The sequence below is a fragment of the Manis pentadactyla genome, chromosome 12 (genome assembly GCF_030020395.1).
Source record: "Manis pentadactyla isolate mManPen7 chromosome 12, mManPen7.hap1, whole genome shotgun sequence".
In the NCBI taxonomy this organism is placed as follows: domain Eukaryota; kingdom Metazoa; phylum Chordata; class Mammalia; order Pholidota; family Manidae; genus Manis; species Manis pentadactyla.
Window position 1 is genome coordinate 867,524 of NC_080030.1, and position 18,557 is coordinate 886,080.

Genomic DNA, 18,557 nt, shown 5'->3' on the forward strand with positions numbered 1-18,557 from the left:
AAAGGGCCCCACGGACAGCCAGGGCCCGTTCAAGGCCGAGCCCAGTCCCGTGTTCCCTCCAAAGAGACTGACTGAGGGGCCCCGTGGCCCAACTGCTCCACAGACTGTGGGCTCCCTTGGCCCTGGCAGGTTCCTGTCGCCTTGACCAGCAAGCAGGCTGGACGCACCTGGGCGCCTGGGAGGGCCCGCCGCCCAATTCAAGGTGCAGTTCCTCCATCTGTCCATGGACCGGGCCTTGCCCATCTGCCAATGATCTCTGGTGCTTTCGGCCTCCCCGTCCAGTACTCTCTGCAGGGACGGACAGGGGGAGTTTCCAAGCCGTGTGACATCCCCATTTCACAGATGAAGGAATGGGCTCAAAGAGGTCAAGTGGATTTGAACCCAGGACCGGCTGAAAGCCCCCAGGACTAGCAAGCCGGGCTGCCCCAGAAGGGGCCTCTCTGGGGGGAGGAGCCCCGCGGGGTGGGCTGAGCCAGTGGCTCAGGTGGGCTTGGGACTTGGACCCTCCCTCCCCCCAACCGAGAAGCCGGCAGCTGGTTCATGGGCCTGCTGTGTGACCCTGGGCAAGTGACACCCCCTCTCTGAGTGGTGCTGAGAGATGGCGGGAGAGCCAGACAGCAGCTGGAGGGAGGGAGGGGTCAGGGTGAGTTCTGGCTCCACAGGCTGGAGCCATGGGGCCCAGGGCAGTGCACAGCGGGCATGGTGCCCACCCTCTGCCCGGCATCATCTTTCTCCTGCCTCCTCTGGACTTTGTGTCCCAAGCCTGGGTGGGGCCTGGGGGAGGTAGTGCACCTGCTCCCCCAGGGTGGGGCCCTGCGCCCTGGCAACCTGTGGGCAGGGCGTCACCTGGGGGCCTCTGGCTCCCGACAGTCAGAGCCAGCTGGTAGGCTGCAGGAGGCTGGGAGCCGACAGGTAAGGCTGAGGGTGCGCGAGCAGAGTCGGCAGAGGCACAAAGCTTGGGCAGGGTGCGGGTCCTGCACGGGGTGGGGGCTGTTTTTGTCTTGGGGGTTCATGTGCCAGTTGGCACAGTCTGCTCACCTATGGGGCCCATGGGATACAGGGAGGCCCTCCGCCCCTACCCCCACCCCATCTCCCTCTGGGCCCAGCTGGGGTCTTGGGCTGGTGGGGGCCTCCCCCTGCTCTGCACCCCTATGGTGGCTCTGTGCTTCTTACTAGCCCCCACCCAGGGGAGCAGAGGCCCTATCCCTGGACTTGCTGGGACCTCAGCCTTCCCCCAGGGCCTCAGGCCCCCAAGTCCAAGAGCCAGGAGCCCTGACCGCTGAGGGAGGCGCCTGATCGGTATCCCCCATGGCCACAGGCCAGAGGGGCTCCCATTGGCTCTGGGAATTCTGAGGCTCCTGTGGGAACACTTAGCACCCGCCAGAGTTTGCTGGGGAGGCCTTGAGCAGCACACAACACCTCCCAGACTCCAGGGTCTGGCTGGGGCACACGGGCAGTGGGGTGGGGGTGTCAGCTGAGAGACTCTATCCAGCCTTGGGGTGGGGGGTCATGTCTCATGGGGCTGGGGCAGAGACATGGCCCAGAGTGTCCGGGTGTCTCAGAGTGCTGGGGGCTCCCAGCCAGGGCCCACGCCCTTGGTGTGACCTTGCCCTGTGGGAGCCTTGGGCCCCACCACTGGACCTTTTCCCCGAGTGCAGGAGGCCAGTTGCAGTGATGGGAAAGCAGGTATGTGGCACCAGGAACCATAAACCCAGTTTGAGGCTGGTATTGACCTAGTACAGGGCGGGGCTGAGGAGGTGCCATCTAGGGGAGACTTCCTGGAGGAGGAGGTGACCAGCTGGAAGGAAGGACTTGGGCTCCTGGACCTGTTCTGCCACTGGCTGTGTGACTCTGGCCAAGCAACCTCCTCTCTGGGCCTTGGTTCCTTCCTCTGTCAGCTGGGAGAGAGGATGGTGGTACGTCACAGAATCTTAGGAGTAGGTGGGCTGGCGTGAGGTGCTCAGGGCGAGAGGAGCTTTGCGCTTGTTTTTGCGCATGTGCACAGAGCCTGTGAAGCTGTTCGGGGGGCGATCTTCTGCCCCGGGATTCCTCACTCCAGGCGCCCGGTGTAGGTCCCCCTTGGGAGCAGCACGATCCCGATTTGCAAGTTGGAACACCTGCTCCGGAGTCACCCTGAGATCAGTGGTGCATCCAGTTTGCTAAGATCATCAGCCACCACGAAAACATTTATCTAGCACCTACTGCACACCAGGCACAAGGCCCTGCATGTGTACGGGAGCCCTTTGGGGCCGAGTCGTGGGCTCTGGATTCCACCTCCCATCTCAGAGGAGAACTGAGACTTGCCTAAAGACACAAGGGAGTGGGGCACGGGGGCCTTGACCCCAGACGCCAGAGCCGCCCGAATCCCACCCCTCCGGCTCCTGTGAATCACCCTGGAGGAATGGGCTGAGGAGGAAGTGGATCCTCCCACCCACCCTCACTCGGCCCTTCCGGGAGAATGACACCCTCCGGGCAGGTGGCCCTTTTCTCAAAGTGGCTTATAAATCATGCTGGGTGAACGTATGGTTGCTCACTCAGAAAACATACCTGCGACACTCCTGCCATGCCTGCTCCCCCCCCCAACAGGGAGCCCAGGGTGTGGGGACAGGGACCCAGACCTGCCCAGCCCTCAGGGTCAGCACTGGGCCAGAGGGTGAGCTCCTGGCTGGAGGGGAGCCCCACAGGGGCAGCCAGGTCAGTGGCTAAAATGAACCTGACCCCATGTCCTGACACCTGGGGCAGCTGATGTCTGCAGAGATTATGCTTTGTTGGGTCAGCCTTTATTAGGCACCTGCTGTATACCACCATCTGGGTGCAGGGGGGATGTTCTCCTAGGGCCACAGGCAGAGCATGTCCTGGGCTGGCAGCTTCAGCCGGGAGAGGACAGGCCTTAAGTAAGCTGATCCCCCTTTTCAAAGACGTGTCCACCGCCAGCGACTTTCAAGGATAAAGTTCAGTGGGGCTGTTTGGTCACTGGGGCGGCGGTCAGCCCGGTTGGCTGGGAGTTACTACCCAGGCCTGCTTGTTTGAAATGTTGTTCTCTTAATTATGGTTTCAGTATTTGATGTACATAATGAGCTAGTTGCACACTGTTCCCCTTGGGTTGTCTGATAACACTTCCCAGTTCAGGGAGGGGCTGCGCTTTCCTTTTTAGAACTACACTTAGCTTGACAAGCAAGTTGGCGTAAAGGCAGCGGACATATATGGTAGCTCTGCTGGGACGGGGGTCTGAGGCCGAGGACAAGGACCATTTGAGCAGCCACTCTTTCCTTCCTCAGCTGTTAAAAGGCAACACCTAACACTCGGGTGATGGGCCCGGCACACAGGAGATACTTGGATGACGGGCTCAGCCCAGGGGGCTCCCTGGAGGAGGTGTCCTGGGGGCTGCAGCTATTGAAAGCATGAAGGGTCCAGGCAGAAGGAGCTGAAGGAGGAGGGGGTTTGGGTTTGGAGTTGGGCACCTGAGGAGTTTGGGGGTTTGTGCTGAGGCCAGATGGGAGCTTTGAGTGCCCAGGGCAGGCCGGAAGAACCGCACCGGGAGCCGTGGAGGTTTGAGAGCAGGTGCAGGACCTTCAGGGAGGAGGCTCCCGGAGCTGTGCTCAGTGGAAACTCAAGCATGTGGGGGGTGGGGGCTCTGGGGCTCTGGGGCACTGGGTCAGGGTGTGACCCAGAGACTCTGTGGCCGCACCCTGCCCAGCAGGGCAAGGTCCAAGATGTTGCCTAGCCTTTCTGGCACCGAGGTAGGAGGCCGTCTGGGATGGGACGAGCTGTCCCACGGGGTGGGTGCAGGGGAGAGGTCCAGGATGTGGGAGCCAGGAGACTGGAGTCTCTGCCAGTCACCGCTCCGCTCTGGGCTGTGGTTTCCCCGCGGTGGGGCCATCTGTACACACTGGGTGCAAGAGGTCACAGGAGGAACCTCGGGCTGTGTGCCCTGGGAGAGGAGACACATGCCCTGGTGGGGCTGCCCGGGGACGGCTTCAGTCTGGACATGGCGAGCCGGGCAGGAAGGGCGGCTTGGGAGCAGGGCAGCAGGGGGCTCACCGCCATGCTGGTCAGACACCGCTGGGCGAGGTCCATGTGTGGCCGGATCCCACACTCGGACGCCGTTCTCAGGATGCTCTGTTGGGTCTGGGGTTGCTTTCGAGCCAGCTGCGTCCACCGGCTTCTTCCGACCAGCCTGACAAGCCCCGTGGGAAGAAGGTCCGGTTTTCAGTGTTAATTGCAGTGTCGGGAAGTCATGTCCTTGGCCAGGTCGGGTCACTCACCACCCGAGCCGAGCGCAGAGGCCACCCAGCCCTTTCAGGGGAAGCTGTGGCCCGCTTGTCATATTTTTCTTCTCCTCCCTCAGCACAACCAGAGCGACTGCACCCCAGTTGCTGGTGGTGCGCTGAGACCCCCCAGAACATGGACCGAGTGACCAGATACCCCATCTTCGGCATCCCCCACTCACCCCGCGTGGCCGCCGATGGTGACGCCAGCTACACATTCCAGCTGGTGGACGTGGGGCCCACAGGCAGCGGCTGGGGCCTGGATAAGCCGGGACCAGGTGCCACCGACTGGGAGGCCCAGCCGGACGTGGTGAAGAAGGGAGCGCCCGGACACCTGCCCTCCGCTCTTGGCCGGCTGACCCCACGGCCACACTGCACAGAGGGCGAAGAGCATGAGGGGGCAAAAGCCTGCCACCTGGACGCTGGGGATGCGCAGCCCAGGCGGCCATGGGACCTGGAGCAGGAGCGCCAGGCAGTCATCCAGGGCCAGGCGGTCAGGAAGAGTGCCACAGTGGCCACACTCTATGACCGTGGGGAGCCCAGCACCCCCGGCCGACCTCAGCCCTTGGCCCTAGAGGAGAACATGGTCGACAGCGAGCAGATCTGCTTCCTGGCAGCCCGGCAGCAGTTCCTGAGCCTGGAGCAGGCGAGTGTGCAGGCCCCACGCGGGGCCGGGCAGGCCCCCAAGGCCGTGAACAGGCCGCCCCTGGCCAACGGGTATATCATCCCAGCCGAGCCCCGGGGAACGGAGACGGTCATCGTAGAGAAAAAGGGCCAGGCCGTGGATGACCCTGGTTCCCGGCCCGGAGCGGGGTCCCCAGAGCTCCCCAAGGAGACCCCCATCGAGCGGGAGATCCGGCGGGCCCAGGAGCGCGAGGCAGACCTCCGAGAGCAGAGGGGCCTACGGCGGGCAGCCAGCCACGAGGAGCTGGTGGAGATCCGCAGCAGGCCGCTGCTGACCAAGGTGAGCCTGCTCGAGACCCCGCGGCGGGAGAGGGGCCGCCCGTACCTCTACGTGCAGCGGGACATGGCGCAGGAGATGCAGCGCGAGGAGGGCCACCGGCGGAAGGGCCTGCGGCCAGGCCAGCCGTCCACGCCGGACGAGGTCTTCGAGGCTCCTCAGCCTGGGCTCCGGAGAGCCCTCAGCTCAGACTCCATCCTCGATCTGGCCCCGGGTGCCAGTGCAGCCGACCCTACCCCAGAGGTGAGGAAGGTGAACCGCATCCCACCAGAGACCTACCAGCCGTACCTGAACCCCAGGACCCCCCAGCCGGGATCCCCAGCTTTCCATGCATACGGCAAGCCCAGTGGCCTTTCTGCAGATGAGGCCAAGGTCGTGGGCTCTCCAGAGGCCGTGGGGTCTCAGAGGCACGTCTCCAAATCCTCCAGAAGACCCTCGGACACAAAACAGAAGCACTGGAAGCCCCCCCAGGGACCCCTGCAGGCCAACAGGGGTGCTGTGCATAGGGAGTACTTCCGCCTTCGTCCCCTGCGGTTCCGGGTGCCAGACGTGTCGCAGCAGGCTGAGGTCCCCCGTGTCTGGGCCTGGGAGGCAGCTGGGGCCCCAGCGTTGAGGCTGCAGAGGTCCCAGTCGTCCGAGCTGCTGGAGAGGGAGGTGGAAAGCGTGCTGCGGCGGGAGCAGGAGTTGGCGGAGGAGCGGCGGAATGCGCTCTTCCCCGAGGTCTTCTCCCCACCTCCGGCTGAGGGCTGCGACCCAGACTCCAGGAGTTCGTCTGCAGCGTCGGGTGAGCAGGGGTGCTGGGGAATGGCTGCCTTGCTCAGGGCCTCAGAGCTTGGAGCACAGGAAGGTGGGGATGCCAGGAGGGGCTGGTGGCCGGGGGAATCTCTGGGGGACATTGTCCACATCCTCTACCAGCTAGTCTACCTGCATGAGCTATAGATTTTGGAGAGAGGCAACCCCTTTGCCTTGAGGTTTTGCTTTATGGATTCAGGATGTTATTAGGTGCATAAAGGTTTGCAGATGTCATATGGTCTTGTGTGATAGCTCCGTTTTGTCCATATGAAACACTCCCCATCCCTTTTACTGTTTTCACCTTGGGTGGTCAGCCCATCTGTCTGGCCGGTGTCTCCAGACTGACCATTTTGGTCAATCTGTCCGTTAGCTTTCCCAAACAGCTGTCTGCTCATCTGTCTGTCCATTCATCTGCATCCAGCTTCTTGGCCAGAGACTGTGTCTCCCCTGGCTGGGGTTTGGCAGATGTTCTGCCCTCAAGGGGCTCTGAGAACCCCCCCCTGATGCTCCTTGCTTCCCCCTCCCCCCACAGGCATCACAGGCAGCTACTCGGTGTCTGAGTCACATTTCTTCAGTCCCATCCAACTGCATTCAGGCCTGGTGTGGACAGCGGAGGCCCCAGCAGAGGCTGCCCCGGGGCAGAGAAAGAAGGAGCTGGGGGTGAGTCCTGCCAGTCTGCCCAGAAGCCTGGCTGAGGTCTGACCCTCACCAGGGCCACAGAGGGCCCAGAGGGATGGCAGAATGCCTGGGTTTGAGTCCTGTCTCCCTCACTGCCGCAAGGGTGACTGTGCCTCTGTGACCTCCACATGGAAGGTGTGGGATAGATAAGTTGCATATGTGCCCTCAGAGGTCACATAAGCAGGGTCCCCACTATGAGGCTGTCCCCCTGAATCAAAGGCTGAGTGACCAGCTCTGCCTGGAGGAAGACAGGGGCAGTTTATCAATATCATCATCATTATTTTTGTGTGTATTTTTGTCATCGTCATTGATGATCGTTGTCCACACCACATTTGTGATGTGCTTACCTTCTGCGTGCACCACTCCTGTAACACCCTGGAGAGAAATCTTTCACACCCATTTTCAGAGGTGGCTAAGGTCACACATGCCCAGGGCACACAGCTGTGAGTTCCCGAGCTGGGACTTGAATCCAGGCCTGATTCCGTGCCCCACATTTGCAACCACGAGGCCGTCTCCTCCCTGGGCAGGGTATCAGGGACACCACAGGGAATGACACGGTCTCTGGCCTTGCCTACCTGGTGCTCACAGACCAGTCTGCTGGTTGGGGCACAGAATGCACTCAGGGACCAGGTCCAAGTTCCAGACCTGCCGCTTGTCTGTAGTGCGATGTTGGGCAAATGCCTGCCACTCTCTGATCCTGTCTCCTCCTCTGTAAAATGAGCATGAGGATGAGAAAAGCCCCTCTGAGCCTTAGAGCATGGGCTGGCTGCATCAAGAGCTCTGTAAATGTCAACCGTCTTTATTATGATGAAGTTTACAAAGAGAAAATAATCGTGAATGATGGACCCAGGCTTCACTGAGGGAACAGCATGAGGAACAGCACAGTGGATGGCTTTGAGTTTGGGGTGATCAAGGGGCCCTTGGGAGGACCACAGTGGGCAGAGAATGCCTTCCCTTCTGCCCACGTGGTGACGGAGTGGGCTGTCCAGGCAGGCTGTGGGGTGGGGCAGGCCTTTTGGACTGACATGTTTTTCTTCCCTGCAGTACGCAAGAATCAGCACCTCAGACCATATCAACTCAGAGGTGAGTGTGCTCCTGGGGTGGGGACCTGGGTCTTCCCTCCCCCGACTCGAGCCCCTTGCCCCACCTCACCTGGGCCATCAGAAGCCTTTCTTGGCATGGGGGCATCATTGAGCATCTTCTCCATTGCAAGTGTCTGCCTGAGGTAGATCTCACTGTGATCTGCTCTTAACCTGCCATGGGCACAGATCGTGGCAGAGGTCCACATGCTGCCTCTTTGGATGGTGACAATTTTGGGGCAGAATGGGCCCAAGGCAAGGGCATTTGCTTTGAAGGGGATGGGCTCGCTTTACCCTGTTCTAACCCTTTCCTATAAGATGGCAGTAGGGGGAGATGTCTGTGGACTTAGAACCCCGATGGGGTCTCTGTCTCCTCCTGCAGGTCCTGGAAGCCACGCGGGTGACCCGGCACAAGAATGCCATGGCGGAACGCTGGGAAGCTGGCATCTATGCCAGCAAAGATGAGGACTGAGCCTGGGGATGGGGGCTCTCCGTTCCTGCACTGCCCTGACCCTGGGGGAAACAGCCAAGACCCTACCGAGCCCCACACCTTGGGGAAAGCCCCCCGACTCAGATCCACCACCCAGAACCACAAATCATTATCACATGCCAACAATCCCAAGGGCAGGTGCGCTTTTAGACGCGAGGGTTTTCTTTCCCATGTTCATTTTCCTGGAGAAATTGTTCTGCTTGCTGGGTTTACAGCTGGGGATGCAATGGGACCTCTGTCTATTCTGCTTCTAAGACTTTTGCAAACACTCTTGAACTCAAAGAGGAAGACCAGCTGCCACCTGCAGATGTCATTGTTTCTGCTGGTCTGAGGGCAGAGGGGCTGGTTAGGAGGAGGCATGGGTCCTGGACCTTGAGGAGCTGCAGGTCTGAAGGGGGAGACACTGGGCACCCCACCCTGAGAAGTCCCGATCTGAAAGGGGTGACCGGCCCCACTCCAACCCTGGGACACCAGTCTGAGGGAGAAGGCCCAATCTCCATGGCGTGTCCATCCACACTCTGGCGTGGGGTCCCGTGGATGGCACCCCCAACCTGGCAGAGCAAAGTCTCAATTTGGAGCAGAAAAGGGTCCTGCTTCCCAGACTCTTGTCTGCGTCCCCCATGGAATAAACATGAGGGAGCTGCCCGTCCCCTCCATAAGCCTCATTGCCCTGACGGCCTCACTGCTCCCATTGGGCTGTCATTCACATCCCGGGGTGCGCATGCAGTGGGTGCTCACCGCTGGCCACATGAGCGAGTGACCTCCCAAGTTGGGCTGGCACCTCCCGCTGCAGCAGGCCCCCCTCGATCACTAACTGAGGAGCTAATTATGCTGCTGCAGAGTCCCAGCCCTTCTGGCTTCAGGAGAGGTCAGCGTGGCCACCGGCTGGGCTCCACGCGTGTATCAGGCAGGCAGCCAGGAGACCAGATCATTCCGGGCAGGAGTGTGGGCGCTAAACCCAAATCCTAGCCCGGCAGCCGCGTGTGGCCTTGGTGCACCTCCGTGCACAGTCAGACGGTCTCACACACATGGGGGCGCCGACCCCTGACTGGGGTGCTGATGGTGGCCCCCGACTGACCTCAGCCACAGGCTCCCTGACGCTGCTGGTGAGTCTGGTGATAGACTCTCCTCGGGTCTCCTCCCTCTGAGCCACTAAAACGCCTTGAGGTTTTAAGAATCCTTCCTGAAGATGCTCGCAAAGCTGCAGGGACAGGGGCCCAAATAGCTGGGGTGGGGGCAGGGCCTGGCCGAGGGTGGGCTGGGGCACTGGAGGAAGTGGGGCTGGGCTGCATGGGGCACACAGAGACCATCTCAGGGAGGGGGCAGGGCCCTGGCCCCAGGAGAGCCTGGGCCTTGCAGAGCGCCCCTCGATGGCCACAGTTGGTCTCTCTCTGGGGTTGGCAATCCTGTTCCAGCCCCTGGAACCAAATGAGGGGTCCGCCCCCTTCAGGAAGGCATCTCAGAGCCCAGAATGTATCCCACCTGAGATGAATCCACACTCCACATCCTCCCTGGTGCCCGCAGCCATCCTTCCATCCCTCTGAGGACCTGGGAGCCCCAGCCACTGCCATGACATCACCACAAATGTGGCTTGAAATGACACATTTGTCATCCTGTGTTCCGGGGTCAAAGGTCCTAAATCCAAGCAGGCAGGGCCGGCTCCTCCGGGGGCCCTGGGAGAACTGTGTCCCGTTCTTCCAGCTTCTAGAGGCGCCACGGCCTCAGCTCAGGGCCCCTCCTCTGTCTGCACCCCCGGCAGGGCCGCGCCTTCCCGTCTCTCTGACCCTGACCTCCTCTCCCCCTCATAGGGACCTTGTGAGGAACCTGGGCCCCAGGAACCCAGGCCACCCCCATCTCAGGGCCTTGACTACCCCCTCTGTGAGTCCCTCTGCCACATGAGGGGACACGTCAGTTCCCGGACTGGCATGGGGACACCTTTGGGGCCACTGCCCGGCCACCCCACAGGGCCTTGCTCGCTTCCCAGTTCCCCCCCATCCTGTCTACTCAGGGTGCCCAGGACTGTGACAGGGGCTGTGTCCTGCATGCAGCTATGCCAAGAAGGCAAGGCTGGCTCCCCCATGACCCCTTCGCCAACTCCCGGCCTGGCTGTGCTTCTCTGCCCCAGGCTGCACCACGGAGGGACACGTGTGTGAGTCGTCAGGTTCAGAAGTGCCCCCGCCACTGAACCTCCACAAGAATGTCTCTTTCAGGCCCAGCTTCTGGGGGGTCCGGGGACACCCCCTGACTCCAGAAGGCCCCTCGCATCTGGCCTGTGAATGTTTCTGGAGAAGCCCCAACCTTAACCCTAACCAAGTGCCAGGAAGGAGTGTCCACCCCAGCGTAGGCTGTGGCCAGCACCCCCACGGGCGAGCCCCATCTCAGCAACCACGTGGGCACTTACCCCACACTCACACCGGGTCACCCCAGGCCAGAGCCTGGGGCAGAGAGCTGGGGTGGGGGGGCCCATCCGGCTCTTTATTCCTGTCCCTCTGTCCCTCTCTCTGCCCTTCTCTCTGTCTCTGTCCCTCTGTCTCTGCCTCAGGCTCCCCCACATACTCTCCTCATCCCAAGTCCTGCCCTGCCCTTGGCTGATTTTGTTTCTCGGGCTGAAAACTCAGAAACAGGAAGCGACGTCCAGCTGCGCCTGACAGGAGCCTGTGGTCTGGCATCTGCCGAGGAGGCCGCAGGTCTGGCCCCTCTGTGAGGGCTCCCCACCCCCCGCCTGGCTCCAGCCCACCACCCTGATGGCTAGATGTGGGAGCGGCGGGCCACCCTCCACGACCCCCTCTCCAGGGCGGCCCCTGCCCAGCCAGCCCCCTGCAGCGTGCCGGCCTGAGACAGGGGCAGGGTTCCTGGTCTGTGGTGGCTCCGGCCCTGCCCTCGGCTCAGGAGGGGGCAGGAAGGGCCGCAGAGCAGAGCCTGGAGCCCTGCTGTTGCTCTAGATGCCAGTGACCTGCCTGGGCCCTCCAGGTGGGGCCTGCACAGAGGGAGCGCCCTGCCCCCACCCAGGAGATGGGGACCGTGTGTCCCCCACCCTGCACCATCAGGTGGTGCGGTGAGGCCTGTGGGTACATGACGGCCGCATCCCCACCCCACCCTGCGCCCACCAGGGCCACTGGGGCCACCCAGGTGGGGGTCCCTGAATGCAGACAGCAGGCAGAGCTGTGTTTCAGCCTAACTGACCTGCACCTGCACAAAACCAGGACAGAGTCCTTAGTTAAACAGAATGACTTGTGACCAGCAATTCTACTGGGTCTAAACCCCAAAGAACTGAATTGAGGGACAGAAAAAGATGCTTGTGCACAAATGTTCAGAACAGCACAGTTTGCAGCAGCCAAAAGGTGGGAACAACAGCATCGGTCAGGGGATGAACAGATACACACAGAACAGTCCATGCAGACTAGAATATTACTCAGCCACAAAAAGGAAGGACCCTGACACCTATACAACATGGACGGACCTCGAGGACACTGCACTCAGTGACACAAGCCGGACACTAAGGACAGACCCTGTCCGATCCGGCTCCTAGGCGGTCCCGAGGGGAGCCCCATCCATAGAGACAGAAAGTGAGTGGTGGGGCCGGGGGTGGGGAGTATTCCATGGGGACAGAGCTTCCGTTTGGGCAGACGGAAAGTTCTGGAGACGGCAGGCAGGGGCAGCTGCACGAGTGAATGAGCTATGAGCTTCGTGCCCCCCTCTGTGCACTTAGACATGGTTAGGATGGTGAATTTATGTTAACAGTTTTTAAAAACCAAGAGAAAATGTATTTGCCTCTTTTAAGGAATAAGACGGCCCTTGGGAACCACCCGGGGGGGACCTATAATTTTCAGACTTAAAAAGGGTTAGATATGCCCTGAAACAGTACAATGTCCTCCTTGAGATTCATGATCTGTCTGGACCATGAGCTCCGAGAAGCCAGAAGTGTGACTGGTGGAAATGTCTGTTTTTTTTTTTTATGATTCGCTTTTACTTTAATTATTTTAATGAGGCAGAGAAAGAGAATTCTATCCAGTTGCCAGGCTGACGTCCCAAAAGGCACTCAGTGAGCGGTTTAAGTGAATTCTTAGTGGAATTCGCAAGCGGGGGAGGCGGGGGAAGGCCTGTGTGGGAAGTCCGAGCAGACGCTCAGGGTGAAATGGAGACGGACGTGACCCTGGTGTGCAGCACTTTAGACCCCTTGTTGCTGGGTCCCTGGCGGCCCCCCGTTCTTTCGTGCAAGGGGGTGGATATTCTTTCCTGGTTCTGTCCCAGTTCGGTGTATTATATCTGGGAAGGGAGAATAACTGTCTCCTAGGCCATTAGAAAGGCTGGAATTTGAACCGAGTTTCTAACTAAAAGTCCCCCACCTATTCCCTCCCTCCCGGGTCTGCTTCTAGGCATGTTTCCACATCCTCACCTTCTCCTTGGGAGAATCACTCCTATTTAATTAACTCCTGCACGACTGTGGGGCGTTCAGGAGAAAGATCCTGGAGCCGGGCCGGGCACCTCCACCCCGGGGCTGCCCGGCTGTGCGTGTCTGTCAGCGTTTGCTGAGTAACAACCTCTCCACCAGAGTGGCTTCCACGGCAGCTGCTTCCGAGCTCACGCTTCCAGACTCGGCTCTGCGGGGCCCACCCACGACCAGCCATGGGGGGTCTTGGGGGAACCCTCACTCCCACATCTGGAGCTGGGGCTGCTGTTGGCAAGGAGGCAGGCAGGGACAGGTCATAAGATAAAATTCAGGACACCCACTTCAGTGTGAATTCCAGACCAACCAGGAATGACATTGTAAGAATAAGTATGCGCCATGCAGTGTTTGGGACACACTTATGCTTAAAAGAAATTGCTCTCTGTTTATCTGAACGTCCAAACGTAACGAACAGGGGGCATCCTGTGTTTTTATTTGCTAACTCTGGCAGTGGGGCAGGCCGTACTGATCAGGAAAATGGGCATACTCCTGGGCCCAGTGGTTGCATGTCCAGCCGCGACACTCGGGGACAGGCTGGCACTCGAACGCCTCCTGGACAGGGAGGTCTCAGTGTGAGGGAGAAAATAGGGAAACGGTCCACATGCCCCCCATATGAAGAGAAACTGCTCTCACCACGTGGGACGCCCAGTGGTCTTCCTGGGAAAGAGGTGGGTCCCGTTCCATTAGGTGAGGATGTATTATTCCCAAGCTCCGATTGTTGGCTGAAAAAACATGCAGGACTCAAATCACAGAGAGAACTGCGCTGTCATGTCACCCCGTAGACGGTGTCCGTGTTCACCGAGGCAGGTCTAGACTAGCGCACATGTAGCACAGAAGTGGGCTTGGAGGGTGAGAGGACAGAAGGAGCTTTTTGGCTTTACCTGGAAATTTAACTCTCAGCAGTTGGAGTGCGTTTGTGTGTAGCTTAAGAACAGGATGTTGGTTACTGTGGGAACGGACCTGTGGTGGAGATGGCTGTGTTGGTCAGCTACTGCCGCATGACGAGCTAACACACACTTAGCTGCTTCCAGCAGCACCCATTTATCTTCTCACAGTTTCTGAGGGTGAGAAGTCCAGCCCAGCGTGGCTGGGTCCTCCACTCAGGGTCCCACAGGGCTGCAATCAAGACGCCAGCCGAGCTGCCTTCTTATCCGAGGCTCCACTGGGGAAGGGGTCCTAAGCACCTGTGAGTGTTGGCAGGATTATTTCTTACACTGTAGGGCTGAGATCCCAGCTTTCTTGCTGTGCCCCCCTGGCCTGGGCCATGTGCCCCCCACACACACACAGCCTATGGCTGTTGGCTTCACCCAGCCCCGATCAGGTCAGGTCCACCCAGAGTGGTGTCCCTTTAGATTAACTCAGAGTCAACTAACTGATTTGGGGACCTTAATTATGTCTGGAAAAGCCCTTCGCCTTTACTAAATAACATTCTTCTCAAGGGGCTTACATAGGATATGTCACTAGGGGCAGTTTTGGGGCCCTGTGTATTTGGGGGAACTTAGAGTAGGGTTTAGGGCATGGGCTCTGGTGGGAAAGACTGGATTCAGATCTCATCCCCAGGTCCAACCACTGGGTTGCCTTAAGTAAACCAGCCATTTCACCTGGCTGAGCCTCGGTTTCCCTGGCAGTAAAGGGGAGGTAGCCTACCCACCTGAGGGCTGATGGGCAGGTGAAACCCCTGAGAACCCCTCACCTTGGAGGCCCCGCTGAATTCAGAGCACAGACTTCTCTTCCTTGGCCAGCAACATTTCAAGTTTTGGAGAACATACCAAATTTAAAAATCAGGCTATCTTAATACAAGTGTGGATTTCTCGTTTCCCTTGGGCAGCCCCCCATCTCCAGCCAGGCGGGAATGGAGCGGCATCTACCCTTCAAGCAGGCCCTGGGCCTGAGGTCCCTCTGACTGGGCTCACTGGCAAGGGGGCACAGGGCTGCGGCTCACAGCAGGCTGGGCCCCAGCAGACGTTTTGGAGGGATTTGTGACACTGTTTCTCCAGTTTCCACTTCCAAAGAGGAGTGAAAAGAATTGCAATTAAATAAAAATTTGCAGTGGCCCTGCTGAGAGCAATTTAAAAAAAAAAATCCTCCTTTGCATCTTTTTAAGTATTCAAGTCCGCATGGGCTCCCTCCTCCCAATTACCTCTCAGTCTGCAAGCAGGGGGGTCACACCAGGAACCCGCAGCAAATTTCTGGGCAGAATCTTTCCAGTGGGAGTGAGGTTTGGCTTAAAACAAACCCGGGCCTGAGATCTGAGGCTATTTGCAGGGCCCCCGGTGCCCACTTTGCAAACACAGTTGCTGTCGTGGGCAGAATAGGGTCGCCCCAAGCTCATATTCACCCTGCACCTAAGAATGTGAAGCCACTTGGGAACAGGGTCCCTGTGGGTGTCAGTTATGTTCATGAGGTCATCCTGGCTGGGTCGCTACACAGGGCTAGCCGTTCCTCGTGCACTTATCCAAGCTGTGGGTGCTTCTACGTGGCTTTCAGCACCTGCAAAGCCTCTGGACACGGAGCGCGGTGTCCTAGGGCCGGCCCTGGAGCTCCAGACCCCATGGCGTCTAACTTGGGCTTAGAGATTTCATGGCCTCAGGGTTCCACAATAGGGAGGCTCAAAACAGCAGAAATTTACACACACACACACACCTGTCTTCTGGAGGCCAGATGTCCAAAATAAGTGTCCCCAGGCTGAATCAGGGTGTGGTGGGGCCCTGCCTCAGATCTCTGCCTCTCATAAGGACACCGTGGCACTGAGGGCCCACCCAGGTAATCCAAGACAATGCCCCATCTCAAGACCCTTAGTCACATCTGCAAGACCCTTTTCCGAATGAAGAGACGTTTATGGGTTCCTAAGAGTATCTAATATCTTCGGGGTCCAGTACCCAGCCTATCACTGGGCACTTGGAAAGGCCCCCAAACCACGTTGCGTGTGGACAAGTGACATCCATGTCCACAGGGAAGAGCTTCTTCAGCCCTCGTAAAACTAACATTCTAAGTGATGAGGAGGCATTGCATCTCTAGAGATTAAAATATCGGTGGGTCTCACAGCAGCTTAGCTTTGGTGAATTTCGGTATCTCATTTCATCCCGTCTTCCCTCCAGGAGGTGTTTCTTAAATGGGGCGATGAGAAGTCGGGGTCGCACAGCAGACAGTGGGGGTCACACAGCGGGCAGTTGGGGTCACACAGCAGGCAGTGGGCCTGAAGCTGGATTTGGCCATGGTCAAGAGACTTTCTGAAGCAAACTCAATCCAAACCAGCTTTGGCGAAACCAAGATTTCCTGGTTTGCGTAACTGAACACTGAAGTAGTGCCAGCTTCAGGCTCAGCTGGTTCCAGGCCCCAAAAAAGGCTTTAGGGGTTCCTTCGCCATGTTAAGAGCCCTGGGTTCAAGCCCCAGCTCTGCCCCAAGTGACCATGGGCAAGGCCCATGCTTTCTCCTGGCCTGGAGGGGGCCGCATCACGAGAGTTCCCAGGCACCAGGTACAGGATCGGTGCTGAAAAAATGTTGGTTCTTGTTGCTATTGACCTAGTAAATAAATAAACCCTTGCTAGACAACCAGGAGGAACTCATGCAATTTCCTGGTTTGCGGCTGAAAGAGCAAACGCACGCTGCCACCAGAGGGCAGCAAACACTAACAATGAGGGGCCGGCCCGCAGCCGCCCCGGAGAAATGCCTCTACTTCCTCTTTGGGGATCCCATTCCTGCCAGACGCATTCCCAGCACCCCTTCGGGGTCCAGATGGGAGCAAACGCAGCCACAGCCCCACAAAACACCCCTAGGCTGGTGGAGGCAGCAGAGAGGGGACCGGGGACAGAGCCTCACCAAGACACATGTGACTGAGGAAACCATGTACCCTCTGTAGTGTTTTTATGTACTGAAAATCTTTCGATAGATTTTTTTTCCCCAGAACATTAATTGAAAACATTGAGAAGTAGGTGTATTAAAACTGTTACAGCATTAGTTTTGACTTAAATATGTATGTATATATATATGTTTAAAAAAAAATGATACTCCAAACAGAACTTAGAATTTTATCCCGAGTTCTATCCCTGCAAACTCTTTCCTGTGTTGGTTTTCTGCTTGTGATCAGCTATGTGTCCCCACAGATGGCTCTGCTGGCAAAGAGCCTGTGACCTTCAGAGAACCCCGGGGGTGCGCTGGGGGTGTGTTGTCCTGTGGGATTCAGAAGGGGGGTAGAATGGGGTAGGACGGGGAAGCTTACAAGGGACCCACTGCACTTCTCTCTGCCTGCTCCACAGCCTTCTAGGGCTCCCCATGGCCAGCGGCCACAGCACAGCCTCCAAGCCATGCATTTTGTTCAAGCCCCCATCCTCTCCACCGCCCTCCCCTCCACCCTCCTGGACCAGCGTCCCCTCTGTCTGTCCTGCCCATGGCTGCCAAATGGTACCTGTGGACGACCAGGCTCCCACCTTCCTGGGGTCAGAGCCCAAGTCCTCCCTGCAGCTCCCCAGGCCCTGCACAACCCGCCCATCACTCTGCTCCAGCCCCAAGGGCCTCCTCACTGTTCCCCCAACATGCCAGTCCTGGTGCTGCCCAGGGCCTTTGCACAGCCATGCTCTGCACCTGGACACCCTTCCCAGATGCCCTCAAACGCTCCCTGGTCCCTACAGGTCTTCGCTTGGCCCCCTCTTACCACGTGGTCGCTGCTCGGAAATACTGCTGGAGAACCAGTGGCACACCAACCTGACTCCTCCCCCAGGTGGGACACCCAGGCCCCCAGGAAGCCTCCTGCAGGGCCCAGGTCACAGAATCACAGGTCAACCTGTGGGGGGCCTGGGCTTGCACCAGGAGCTGAAGCCGTCTCTGATCTCACAGGATAAAAAGAGGCCACCTGGTGCCAGCCCAGAGGCCCACACGCAGCAGGTGTCTGCAACCCCCAAGGGCTGCCCTCAGCCTGGCTCCAGGTATGGGGCCTCTCCATGTCTCTCCCCCATCTGTCTACAAAGGTGAGGTTTCCACCCCGGCGCTGGGGGTCCTGGGGTGGGTTCCTGATGAGTGAAGGGCAGCAGGGTGACACAGAGCTGGCCCCCAGGAGCAGATCAAGTGGAAACTGCTCAGGAGACAGACCCTGCGGCCCCAGGTGGGGGGCCAGCCCCCTCCTCTGATGGGCTGGTCATTCTGGGCAAGTGGCTGAGCCCCTCTGTGCCTCGTCTGGGAACTGGGGCCAATCATGGTGTGCAGAGTGATGAAGGCCTTGGTGGGAGGAGCTCTTTCAAAAGGGGCCTCCCCTTTCGCGTTCCCAACAGTGGGATCAAGGAGTTCCATTGCTCCGGGTCTGGCCGGCCCTTGGTGCTGGCCTCTAGGTCAGTGTTCAGTGGCTCGTGGTGTGCAGGGCACCTCACGGGAGCTTGGACCTGCACCTCCCCGAAGACCGGCCCCGTCCAGTATGTCAGCAGCCACTTGGTATCCCTCTTCAGGACCTGCCCTTCAAGGCTTTGGCCCATTTACTTCAACTGGGCTGTTTGGTTTTGTCATTGATTTGCTAGTGATCTTTACATATTATAGACCTGAGTCCTTCATAGGATTATGCACTGCAAGTATCTTCCCCCAATCTGTGCTTTGCCTTTTGACTCCCAACTCCCCTAATGGGGTGTTTGGACAAACCAGCTTGTTTAAAGTAAAATGCTAACTGTTTTAATCAGAAATGAATTTTATAGGCAAGGAGGCCTCCTTGCATGAGTCATCAAGGGGACAGTTTGCCAACAGTAGCATCAGCTTTTCCACGTGCAGGGCAGAGGGAAGGAGTTGGTTTCATTCACAGATAAAGAGACCAAGTTCCCAGAAGCACCCTGACTTGTGCCTGGTCACCTGGGGCAGCAGATT

The 18,557-nt window shown here is 58.7% G+C and overlaps 1 protein-coding gene across 1 annotated transcript; it reads left to right on the forward strand.

The window, feature by feature from the left end:
• Positions 1-829: 829 nt before the first annotated feature.
• MISP (mitotic spindle positioning) lies at positions 830-8,927 on the forward strand. The gene is made up of 5 exons (XM_057489572.1): positions 830-912; positions 4,349-6,013; positions 6,554-6,681; positions 7,744-7,782; positions 8,161-8,927. The coding sequence occupies exons 2-5, from the start codon at positions 4,405-4,407 to the stop codon at positions 8,248-8,250; spliced, it is 1,866 nt and encodes a 621-aa protein (XP_057345555.1). The 5' UTR covers positions 830-912; positions 4,349-4,404; the 3' UTR covers positions 8,251-8,927.
• The last annotated feature ends 9,630 nt before the right edge of the window (positions 8,928-18,557 follow it).

Bases quoted from the DNA above. Each gene is read 5' to 3' on its own strand.
- MISP (XM_057489572.1), top strand. From the start codon at position 4,405: ATGGACCGAGTGACCAGATACCCCATCTTCGGCATCCCCCACTCACCC. The intron at 6,014-6,553 runs GTGAGCAGGGGT...CTCCCCCCACAG, and splicing joins GAGTTCGTCTGCAGCGTCGG to GCATCACAGGCAGCTACTCG. The intron at 7,783-8,160 runs GTGAGTGTGCTC...CTCCTCCTGCAG, and splicing joins CAGACCATATCAACTCAGAG to GTCCTGGAAGCCACGCGGGT.